This window comes from Merops nubicus, unplaced genomic scaffold, assembly GCF_000691845.1.
Source record: "Merops nubicus isolate BGI_N331 unplaced genomic scaffold, ASM69184v1 scaffold11040, whole genome shotgun sequence".
NCBI lineage: Eukaryota > Metazoa > Chordata > Aves > Coraciiformes > Meropidae > Merops > Merops nubicus.
Window position 1 is genome coordinate 3418 of NW_008580888.1, and position 11973 is coordinate 15390.

General features: G+C 36.6%; 1 protein-coding gene across 1 annotated transcript in view; it reads left to right on the forward strand.

Moving 5' to 3' along the window:
• Nucleotides 1-417: 417 nt before the first annotated feature.
• The window catches only part of LOC103776956 (E3 ubiquitin-protein ligase HACE1), a gene marked incomplete at both ends in the record, with an annotated part of 17638 nt that continues 6082 nt past the window's right edge, over nt 418-11973 (forward strand). Inside the window, 8 exons of the mRNA XM_008944522.1 lie at nt 418-472; nt 826-915; nt 3221-3325; nt 4666-4741; nt 5018-5149; nt 6269-6351; nt 8775-8871; nt 11284-11385. Of these exons, the coding sequence (XP_008942770.1) occupies nt 418-472; nt 826-915; nt 3221-3325; nt 4666-4741; nt 5018-5149; nt 6269-6351; nt 8775-8871; nt 11284-11385 (740 nt within the window). The remainder of the gene's footprint in view (nt 473-825; nt 916-3220; nt 3326-4665; nt 4742-5017; nt 5150-6268; nt 6352-8774; nt 8872-11283; nt 11386-11973) is intronic.

Genomic DNA, 11973 nt, shown 5'->3' on the forward strand with positions numbered 1-11973 from the left:
TCAAACTCGCAGGTATCAGGACTATGAAAGTCACCTTGGAACACAGGAAGTTTCTTTCTTTTTAAAATAAAATACTTTTTTATTTTTGTTAATGCACATTTCCTAAATACTTTGACTTAATTAACAGCATTGTTAATTTAAAGAAACTGAAGCTTCATTGAAAATTCTATAATTATCACTTTGTATAAGAAAAAAAGCCACATTGCAATACATGAAATTTCCATCCTGTTAACTACCTCTTCTAACCATCTATGGTGGCTTTTTCTTTATAATGAAACTTCAGACTTGTAGAACTTGTATAAAAAGAATGCTCTATTGAACAGTAGACACCTCAAAAGGTAAATAGGAGTTGCTAGATGAATTTAGTCTACAGAATAGATTTCTTTATGACAATGGAGTAATTTAATTTCTTCACAGATAATGAAACTGCTGTCTATACACTGATGCCGATGGTCATGGCTGACCAGCACAGGTGAGAGCTTCTTTAATTTTTTTTTTTAAAGGTTTGAAAAAACAGCATGTTTGCCAGAGTTGTAGCTGCTAGAGCACTCTCAGGAGTTCTGCTTCTGAATTGATGAGATATCTTGTGTAGCTGAAGTTAGTCACTGACTGTGTGCATCCCAGCATATTCTTACCTGAGACACCTGTCTTATTTTACGTCATAGATGGGAACTGGGACTTACTCTGTTGGTGCACATAGAGAAAATTGTCCTGGGATAAGAAAAAAAGCATTTTTTTTTTTTGTAACTGGGTTGTAGCTTTGAGTATGTATTTGCTTGGATGTTGTGAGTTATTTTTTAATTAAAATTATGTTTCTATTTGAAGATCTGTCTCAGAGCTGCTATCAAATTCAAAATTTGAAGTGAATTATGCATTTGGACGTGTCAAGAGAAGTTTGCTTCATATTGCAGCAAAGTAAGACTTACTTGAGTCCAGTCCAGAAGTTAACAATGAAAGTATTACCACAAATCTAAGGCATCAATGTAAGCTGGAAAACTACATAGTATCAGTTAACGTTTTGTTTTTACACTTCCTTTTTGTATTTCACTTGTTCTTTTAGCAGTCTGCCTGCCTCAGTGAGAGGGCAGATTTTACACATGATATCAAATGGCTTTTCACATTCTATTGAAGGATGACATGGTGGATACTGTTTTAATTTCTGTGAAATCTCAGTCTGTGAAGAAATGCAGCTGTTACATGTATCATGTATAGCTGGTTCTCTCTTGCCTTTGTAGATTGAGAGAAATGTCATCTGCAGGCACTGCTTGTTTTTGAGGTGTTGTGAAACGGTGGGAGTCACTGCTCTGTTGAGACCTCACCTGGAGTACTCTGCCCAGCTCTGGAGTCCTCGGCATGAGAAAGACCTGTTAGAGTGGGTCCAGAGTAGGGCCACAAAAATCATCAGAGTGCTGGAGCATCTCTCCTGTGTGGAAAGGTTGAGAGAGTTGGGGTTCTGCAGCCTGGAGAAGACTCTGGGGAGACCTTATTGTGGCTTTTTAGTACTTAAAGGGGGCCTATAAGAGAGATGGGGACAGTTTTTTGGCAGGGCCTGTTGTGACAGGACAAGGGGTAATGTTTTTAAACTAAAAGATAGTAGATATAAGGAAGACATTTTTTACAGTGAGGGTGGTGAAACACTGGAACAGTTTGCCCAGAGAGGCAGTGGATGCCTCATCCCTGGATACATTCAAGGTCAGGTTGGATGGGGCTGTGAGCAACCAGATCTAGTTAAGGATGTCCCTGCTTACTGCAGGGGGGTTGGAACTAGATGACGTTTAGAGGTCCCTTCCGACCCAAATTGTCTGTAATTCTATGTTCATTTGGAAGCTGTTGTTCCAGAGTACGTCATGCAACCATAACTGAAGGGAATGTAACTTGGTTGCTCACTTCTAGTAAATCTTTGCATCCTGGATAAAGGACTTAAGTGCAAATTTCAAATCTGTGACTTAGATGAATTGTTTATGTAGCTCTTCAATGGGGATGAGTCTATATTGCCAAGAAACAGAGGGATTAACATAACCTTAATAGAAATGCACCAGATGTTTTTTGAAATGGCCTTTCAGGAAATTAAACTTTAAACTAATGAATGAATGCTCTATATTTTGGTCCATTTTTAAATATTTTGAAAGTTCTTACTTTTAAAGTCTTAAAAAAATACAAATAAAAATAAGTAGTATAGCATATAAATAGCAGGTATCTGGGCACAGTAAAGGTGGAATTTCCAGCTTTTGAAGCAGACTGTTGAAGTATCTGGTTCCCAAACATTCTATCTCAGAATTACGTGCTGCTTATATAAAATATACTTAAGAAAGTATGTAAAATTCTACAAGCAAATTTTTAACATACATCTTAGACATGTCTTTGAAAAGCTGTACTTACTGATCATAAACCCCAAGAAATTGAGTTACACTTTGTGTCTGGATTATTTTATATGTTATGTAGTTGGGTGTTTAAGAGGTCATCAAGGTGCTGGTTTCACAATTTACTGTACAGCTGAACTTCAGTTTCTTTGGGTGGTTGTGTAGTGGTTCTGTCATTGAGAAGATGAGTGACAAGGGGTGAGCTGGTTGTGTTGGTATAAAAATACAGTATTTTTATCCCTCCAATCAGCTCTTCTCTTATCAAGTTCAGTAGTAAGATAAACATATGATGCAAAGTTTGTGTTCTTGGTGACAATGTTTATCCTGAAGATCAGCTATAGTATGGAAAGTAAAAGGGAGTTATAGGTTCAAAACAAACAGCAAAGACATTTGTATGAGTTTTACAATTTTTCTGATATTTAAACTTTTAAACGTAACTTCCAGGTGCTTAAGTCTAACAAAAGAATTCTATTGAATTTTTTATTTAATGGAAACTCCAGTCCTGTGAATAGATTAAAGGTGAAGGAGGAGAGAGGAAATAGCAAGCAAAGTGTTTTAAACAGTTTACATTTTAAACAAGTGGCAGTCTTAAAGGTTCACTGTTGGGTTTTAAAGTCACTAAAATCAGGTAGGAGACTGGCATCTGTTCAGTAGTGCAAGTTGTGATCACTCAGTTCTCACTGTGTTTACATGTCTTTAGCTTTGTGTAATTTGAACTATGACGGTGTAAAAATGGTTTTGTGTAAAGATTTTCTAATTAATGTAATCTGTACCTAGTATTGCTGTTGTCTTTACATTGGTATAGATCTGGTTTGTAAATACCCATTTTACAGTTTTTCCCTTCCTTATTTTGTTCTTAGCTGTGGATCAGTTGAATGCCTTGTTCTGTTATTAAAAAAAGGAGCAAATCCAAACTATCAGGACATTTCAGGATGCACACCTCTCCATTTAGCAGCAAGGAATGGGTAAGAAAAAACCTCTTTAAAAACTCTTTAGAAGGTTTTGTGCATAATGCTCTTGAGCTGATACATTCTGTAATATTTTTGCATAGTTCAAATTAAGTACTTTGAGTTTCACTTTTGAAAACAGAGATGGCACACTTACAGGGAACGTGCTGGTTAAAATCTATAGCTGACTATTCAGAATGTAATTCTTTATAAATAGGAAGTTCAGCCTGAAATGCCAAGTTCAGTGCCAGTCATTTTAGTGTTTTCTGTTAAGCAGGAGCTTAAAGATTCTTACAACAGGGATGTACCAAGGGATGCGTTCACCTTCCAGTTAGTTAAGTGAGAAAAGATTTCGAAGAGAACACTGGAGAGTTTGGAAGGGCTTGAGGATGTCAGATTTTTCTCAGGTAGTGGCTCCAAGGAAATTTTTACCACAAGGAAAGGAATACAAAGTTCACTTGCTCATTACTTGGGGAGAATGGGAACCAAAACAGAACAGTGAGCAAGTGCCTTTTTGAGATCTTGTATGATCATATTTCTTGAATTGTAGCATGTGGAAACACCCAACTGAAAATAGTAAGGTCTTTTTCTTTTTAGAGCATGTATCTGTTACAGTAACTGAATTGTATCATGTCTGCTACTGCAAATGAGGAGGTGGTGATGTTTAGTGGCTTTTAGGTACGTGGGAGGAGTCTTTGTAGGAGAAAGGAGCAGCCAGGTAGTACATGATGAAATGCAGAAGCACACGTAGCAGATAATTAAATGGAAAGGTGGCATGAGAATGGTACCAAGTGAAAAGGAAGAATAAACTCTTAAGGGTAAAGCACTTAAAGCATTAGAGAGCGTTGAAAGACCAGACAAAACATGAGGTAGGAAACACCCCTACTTTCATAAGACCCTTGTTTTACTTTCCAAAGATTTACAAAGTGTTACAATGAGTGTCTCATTTAGAGTACATGACTAAATCATTACTTAATGTGATCACTGAAGTGTAGAGATGATGAGGAACTTCATGGATTTCCATTAGCTGAAGTCTAGCTTATTGTCTTGAGAGAGTAGTTCACATTGAGCTGAAGCTGAGTGGTGGTGAGGTAGTGCTGCGTTTTCCACAAAAACACTGAGCTGTGCAAATGTCTTTAGCCCTGTGCTGTCATAGGATAGACACCAGTGCTCTGTGTCTCTGGTGCTACTGGTGGTCACGTCTGTTTCACATGCTCAGTACCATACTCTTTATAAAGTAAAACTGCCTGCTGTCATTTGGACAATAATGAATCAGAGTGAGTGGAGCTCTAAGGAGATATTTGGTCTTCATAAATGCTTTTCCCTGGCTGGGTTTTAATGTATTCTTTTGTTTATAGCCAGAAGAAATGTATGAGCAAGCTGCTGGAATACAGTGCAGATGTCAACATTTGTAATAATGAAGGCTTGACTGCAGTAAGTGCTGTTGATTATCGTGGTGCTCTTAAAACAAATGAAGAATTTGAAGATTCTAATTTCTTAACCTTCTGCTGTCTTACATGTAAACAAAGCTGCTGTCTCTCTGGTGCCCTTAAGAATCAAAAGATGTGATCAAAATTCCGGAGTGTATGATAGTGTTCAAAGCTTCTTGCAGAGAAAATGTTGGCAGCAATAAAATCAGGTTTAAAATCATGTTTATGAAATACCTATGTCATTGCTAAAGGTAAATTGTGTATCATCTTTTGTACTTAGATTCATTGGTTGGCTGTTAATGGACGAACAGAATTGCTTCATGATCTTGTTCAGCATGTCAGCAATGTAGATGTTGAAGATGCAATGGGTCAGACAGCCCTTCATGTCGCTTGTCAGAATGGACACAAGACAGTAAGTTTCAAAATCTTATTAATGCATTGGATTTGGATAAAGCCACAGTGGTGGTGTTTGGTTTTTTTATAAACTTCAGACTAGTCATGCACATGATACTGATTGGGGGAACTGTTGTTTGTCTTAGTGTTGACTGCTTACAATTCCATGGGAACAACTAATTTATTCTTGTGGAGGTGATTGACTGCTGTGTTTATGGGAGTTTAAGTGATATCCTGTCCACTATTCAGCTGTTCTGTGGTACTATTATTGCCTTGATGATTGTGGATTTTGATGTAATGTTAAGCATTTGAAAACGTTCTTCCTTTTTAGAATATTTGAATTGTGATTGTACCAGCTGTTATGTGCTTTTGACATCTAAAATAATCTTAATTTATTGTGAATAAAAAATAAACCTGATGTTGGCTCAGTTAGATAGTTAACATTAGTAGTAAACAAGTTCATGTTGACTCTTATTGATCCGTGTGGATAATTTTTAGACCTGGCCTTGCAATAGGGCTGACTAATTTTTCTCAGAGTAGAGGTCTGGATGCTTGTCTTGAACTGCGTTATAGTTGTGTAGCATTTATGGGTTGTCTCCAGGACTATTTACTGTTGCTAAATAAATAAATAAATATCTTTCACCACAGTCCTCTCTGTTGGTAACAGAGCTTGAGTTTGGAAGACCAAATTCTGAGATGCTGTTATCTGTAGACTTACCTACTTTATGCAACAGGAATATAACAAAAGTTGTTTGAGAATTTTCTCAATGTTTTGATTTGCTTATTTCTTCTATTGTGTTTAAAACTTCAGCATGTGTTAAGGCTGTTTATGGCTGTCACTAACTTGAGGTTTGCTTCTCTAAAAAATGTTGTTTTCCTTTTAAAAAGATTTGTAGTTCAGGGGTCTTTGGGATTAGCTGAAGTTCAGTAAAAGGCATTGTTATTAAAATGGGGAGTTCAAATGAAGCTTTATGAGCTCTGACAGCCATGATTTTCCATATAGTGTTTAGGAACTTTGATTTCTAGAAAATTAAGTCCTTCGCTGTAGTTAGACATGCGTGACACTAGATGGTTGCAAGGCAATAAATAGACTTTTGTGTTGCTCTTTTTCTAATGCTGGTGTTTTCTTCTCTTCCAGACGGTGCAGTGTCTGCTGGACAGCGGTGCGGATATAAACAGGCCCAATGTGTCAGGGGCAACTCCCCTCTATTTTGCTTGCAGGTTATATATGCTTAATTTTTCAATGCTATGCTAAAAGTGGAATAGTTGTGGTGGCTTTTTTTTTGCCCTTGTGCAATAGCGATGACTAGAAAACACACAATTTAGGAAACAAAAGCTGACTGGTATTTATTCTGGCCTCATGTTTAAAGGTAGATTAGCGTTTCATCTAAATACTTGTCTTAGTGCTACAGGCTTATATACCTCTTTCTAGCAGATATGTTAAACAGCTGTGCACGTTCTAGCATGAGTCATCAATGACTGAAAAAATGAGATCTACCAACTTGGATTATTTTAAGTAAAATAAAAATGTAGCCTTTTATAAGGCAGGTTTGACTATTCTTTAATGTACACTATGATATTACAGTGTACAGGAAATATTGCATATAAGCCTGTAAGTTTCAACATTGAGTTGAAATTATATTGTTGCTTTGATTAGTTTAGTTCTGTTTTCTTCACAATTTAGTTTTATTTCAAAACTGATTACATCCTATAAATGACCTTCTATTTCAGTTGGAGTATTTCTGCTATGTAGTAGAATATTTAAAATTTTATAATCCCTGTGCTTTGGTTACAGATTAAATAGCTCACCTATGATTATATGTTAATACAAACAAAAGGAGAAACGAACTGACCTGGTGGCCTGACCAGAGTTAAGCTGTGGGAGCCCTGAGCTCTGGAGCTAGCTAGCGTATGGTGACTCTTGGCAACTGAGAAGGGAGATGGAAGATAAAAGCTGCTACCTAGTTGAATGCCTTGGAGCTGATTTAGGGACTGGTATTGGCATCCATGTTGAAAGAAGTAAGCAACTTGCCTCAGTGTGGAGGCTTTTCATGAGAAGGGAGTGTGTTGCAACTACTGTGGTGATGTCCTTTTAGAAATCAGCAATTGAAGCAGCTGTCAGGGTGGAATGGTCAAAGTGTGTAGGGGAAGTTAGTGTCTCCTTGCCCCAAGTGCCAGTTTTCCTGCTGCCACCTGGGAAGAAAGGTCCCTGATGACAGGGAGAGCAGGATGTGGTAGCAGTGACTGGTGATGGCTGGAGAAAGGGTATCAGTGCTCAAAGTCTGACTCTGAAACCTGTATTTTTAAAACGGGTCAGTTTTAAACTTAGTCTAGAGAATTACAGTGAAGAGGTACTTCAAGTAGATTGTTAGTCTCTGCTCCTTTCTGAAATCTGGTAGCTGTCTGTGAATGTTTGTTTGCACTGGGCCAAAGTCCAGTACATTAGATTTACCTGTAGGTTTCGTGAAATGGAAGGACATGAATGAGGAGAACAGAGCTGAGAACTGTTGAGAGACTAGTGAGGCTCTCTCTCTTGCCCCTCAGCTGTTGTCACTTTTCATGTGCCCTTACTGAACTGTTAGTGCAGGCAGCCTCGGTCTGTTCCAGGACGGCAAATACTTGTATACATTGGTGTAAAGGATGCCCTGAAAACTAGGTTGCAATTGGAAACTTCTTTGAAAAACTTCTGTCTGTAACCTTAATTGCAATGTCTTTTGTATCAGTCTTTCACCCTTTAGATACTTCTGTATTATATTTGTCTGTATAGTCAAGTAGTCTTTCAGTATGGTTTTAATGAGGTCAACATCTAATCACTGGTACCCAGTTTCTCACTTTCTTCAGAAGAAAGGGTTTTGGAAAGTGTATACTCTAGGTTTTCAGGGGTATAAATAATCTTTGGTCTTATTTTTTTCTAGGCAGTGATGGCCTATTGGAGTAGTTGTTTGTGAAGTTCTTAACTCCAGGAAACAACTGTCCTACAGAATTTATAAATAGATGAGTGAGACTGTGAAAGACTCTGAAAGGAAAAGTAAAACTCATCACTCTTCACATTTAAATGCTAGGCAAAACATTCACATGCATTGGCTGTAAAGAAATCTGAGCCAAGAAAGATGTATTAAACTCTTGTAAAAAGGATATTTTATCAAAAAGAAATTGCAAATGTTTCACTGATGGTTAACGTGCAACTAGATTTGCACTTGTTTGTTTGTTTTCCACAATTCTGGTAGGAGTGAGCAAAAGAACTCGGTGAATAAAACTTTCTCTGTGGAGTAAATTAAGGTGTGCATTGAGAAAAAGCTCTTTTGTTTCAGGAAATGCATCTTGTGCACACTTATGAGGCTAGACTAAGATCAGTCATTTCTGAATGATGAGGGTGACTCTGACTTGATACCTAAGCCATACCTTGCATACTTGGTATCTAGGCCATAACTAATTTTACATTGTGCTTCTGCAGTGGCCTTGAAAGGTGGTAGAAGAGTATAACTGGCATTATCTTCCACCTTGTGTTTCTGCACTAGTTTCATACCGTAACCATTTGTCTTCTCCTTGCTTATGTTGGTTTTGTTTGTAAAATGCATTGAAGTCAGAGTTATCACTCAGTGTAAAGGCTGCATTAACTTTCTTTTTTCTCTACTTTTGAATAGCCATGGTCAGAGAGACACTGCACAAATTCTTTTGATGAGAGGAGCCAAATATTTACCAGACAAAAATGGTATCACTCCGCTGGATCTCTGTGTACAGGTATTGAGTTAGCAACTCTTTTTATGTGAACGTCTGTCACTAACTACAGTACCACCAGATCAGCATTATCTTTTTTATTTTTAAGGCTTATGAAAGATGGTAGTCCTTTTGCAAAACAGAAATGCAAAAATAATATTTTTGCAATTAAATTGATCCTACAGACAGGTTCCCAGTTTAAAGTCTTAAACATCTTTAAAGACTTTGCAAGACTGGGGAAACAATGAGTTTGCAGAACTTCATTTGATTTGAATGTTTAGGATTCCTTGTTATAATGGCAATATATTCTGTATAGGCACTTAACAGGTAAGAGGTAGAAGCATGCAGAAAGGAGTGATTTTTCTCAGTTTTTAATATCAACTAACAGTTTTTCTTTTCTCTTGAAGAGATGTTACTAATAAAAACAAAAACTTACATGGTGCTGACTCTTACTTTTCAAAGGCATGCCAAATACGCTATCTGGATGAAGAACAGAAGTCTTAAGCTTTTTCAGCTACTGTGCAAAACACAGTCTTTCTTATTCGATACCAAATATTGTTTGTACTGCTTGCTAGGGTGTCTTTTCTTGATTTGTGAGCATTTATACATTTTTCTGTAGGATCAGTTTAAGGTCAGTGTGTAAGTCGTACGTAATGAATGGAAGCTTTTGAACTGTTGCTGTTAATCAGCAGACTATAAAACTAAACTGAAGGCTTACAAAATATCACTGCACTTAGTTGACGTCACATTAGCTTGATGCTTGTCATTGGTTTGGCAGGATGAAGTTGAAATGTTCATATCTTTTGCTGTACTAGCAGATTAAAATAATCTCAGGTTACTTAATTTCCGAAGATTCCTCATGTGCCGAAGACCTGCAGCTGAAATCACTGTGTGTATGTGGTACAGGCTGCTGTCTGCAGGAACTATGGGATATTTTTTTTGAACGCTTTGTTGTGGAAAAAAATATATTTCATAGACTTAGCTTTGGAAGGTCTTGATCAAGTTAGGTTAGTTGCAGCCTTTCTTTTCAGATACAAGAAATCCTAATAGATCCTCAGCTCTGGTTGCTCAGAAGTGCTAGCTCACCGTACTGTCTCACTACCGACTCAGCTGTGTCTAACACAGAGTTAGACATTTTTTCTTTATTGTGGCAGAATGACTTAGCATTACCATAAACCCACAAGAAGTCTAGTGAGTTTTGAGGCTTTCTGCAGCCACAGACTTTTAAGACAGTATGTCAGTGTGTACTTAATGGCACTGTTTTTAGTTCTTATGATTAGTGTTTCAAGTGTCTACTTCAGTCTCCAGTTTTACAATTCCTATGGCACCACTTTTTACATCAGAGTTCTGTCAACTTTTTTAGAGTGAGTAGTGACATCTGGTGTTTGCTGTTTTGTAGTGATGATCTTAGTGGTTTCAGTAAGCAAAAAAGGAGAAAAAAAAATGTTTGCTTTTGTTTTGCATCAAGGATTTTATTCTTTGCTTACGGGTTTGCTTTTCAAAGTAGATAAATATTTTTAGAATAATGAAATTATAGATTTGTATACTTCTTGCCAATGTGATATTTCTATTTTGAAGAATTGAGTTAATAATTTCTTGTGGATTCTGGGTGTTTTTAATTTTGATACTTAATTTCTTGGCACCAGGAACAATTAAATGAATGTGTTATTACTGAAGTGAGTCACAAACTGTTATGTGAAGAGAAGGATCCTCTGGAGCTGCTGCACTTAAAACGTTACATGGTCATCTTTCCTGTGTTGAATTTCATTTGTATTTAGGTGTTAGGTGCCTGCATAAAAATACAACTGTGTTAAATAAGAGCTGATACAAATAAACCATAAATTCAAGTTCTGTTCTTTCCAAAAATTTTTCTCAAAAGGTTGTTAAGTTAGTGTGAGCTGTTGATCTAAGGCACAAGTGGAATTGTACTTGTGTATTGATTTTTAAAGTTAAATAACCCTTTCATGGGTTTATCCTGTTTCTTCCATTAAGAAGTCAGATTTGTGTCTTATAAACCTTTAGAAAAATAATTGTTTTGAAGGATTAGATCCTGGATGTAAATACGTAGATGTGTCATGCATAAACAGTGAAAAGAGAAGCTAAATACTACACTGTTTTTAATCTCTTGTAAATTGGTAGGTAAAGTGTTGTTCAAATGTAATTTGCTTTCTGTGTAGTAAAGTGTTTCAAAAAACCAGAAGAGCGAGCATGGATATATGTGAGCTGATATACTGAAAAAATTTGATTCTGTCTTCTCCCAAAAGCATTGTGATATCTAACTTTGATACATTAGTGAATTTCAGTTTATTTTAGGATTGGATTTCTCCATTCAGAATTTAAAAAAAAAATGTAATTGTCATTAGGTTTTAATATCTATAATAGAATAAACCCCAATTCCAAGGTTTAGTTAATAATTTTTGAACTATTTCTTTTTAGGGTGGTTACGGAGAGACTTGTGAAGTCTTAATACAGTATCATCCTCGACTCTTTCAGACAATAATTCAAATGACACAGAATGAAGATCTAAGGGAAAACATGGTAATACAGTGTTAAGTGTTCTGTAGTTACTGATCTGTCTGTGTGATGGAGATCTGATTGCTTAATATAAGTGTCCTGGTTAGAAGACACTACCAGTAGTTGACTCCTAGTGTCATGGGAGTTGATCGCTATATGTGATTCTTTCTCCCATGAAAAGAATTTATATTTTCATTTAGTGTCTCACTTTGCATATTTGGCAAAGTGATGTAGACAATGTAAGAACTGAAAGATCAGACTTGTTGCAGGCTTCAGTACAAAGCTGCTGGTAGAGCATTCTATATACACAATCACCTTGTGTGTAATGAGGCCTGTTTTCTTTCATGTAGTGGTTATCTGTAGATACCCATTCTAGGATGTGTCTTGAGGCTTGAATCATCTGAAATGAACTTGAACATGTGGAGTGTGAGCGTTTATCTGTTTGAAGTTGCTTTGTACAGTTAAGAGTGTAGAAGATTGCAGCCACAATTCCATTTGGTTATTATTGCTGTAGATAAAACTGCACTGCCCCACAATAAATTAAAATCACAACATACAGAGAAGAACCACTGAAAAAAGGAACTGAACAATCTAAAGCAAAGAAAAAGCTAG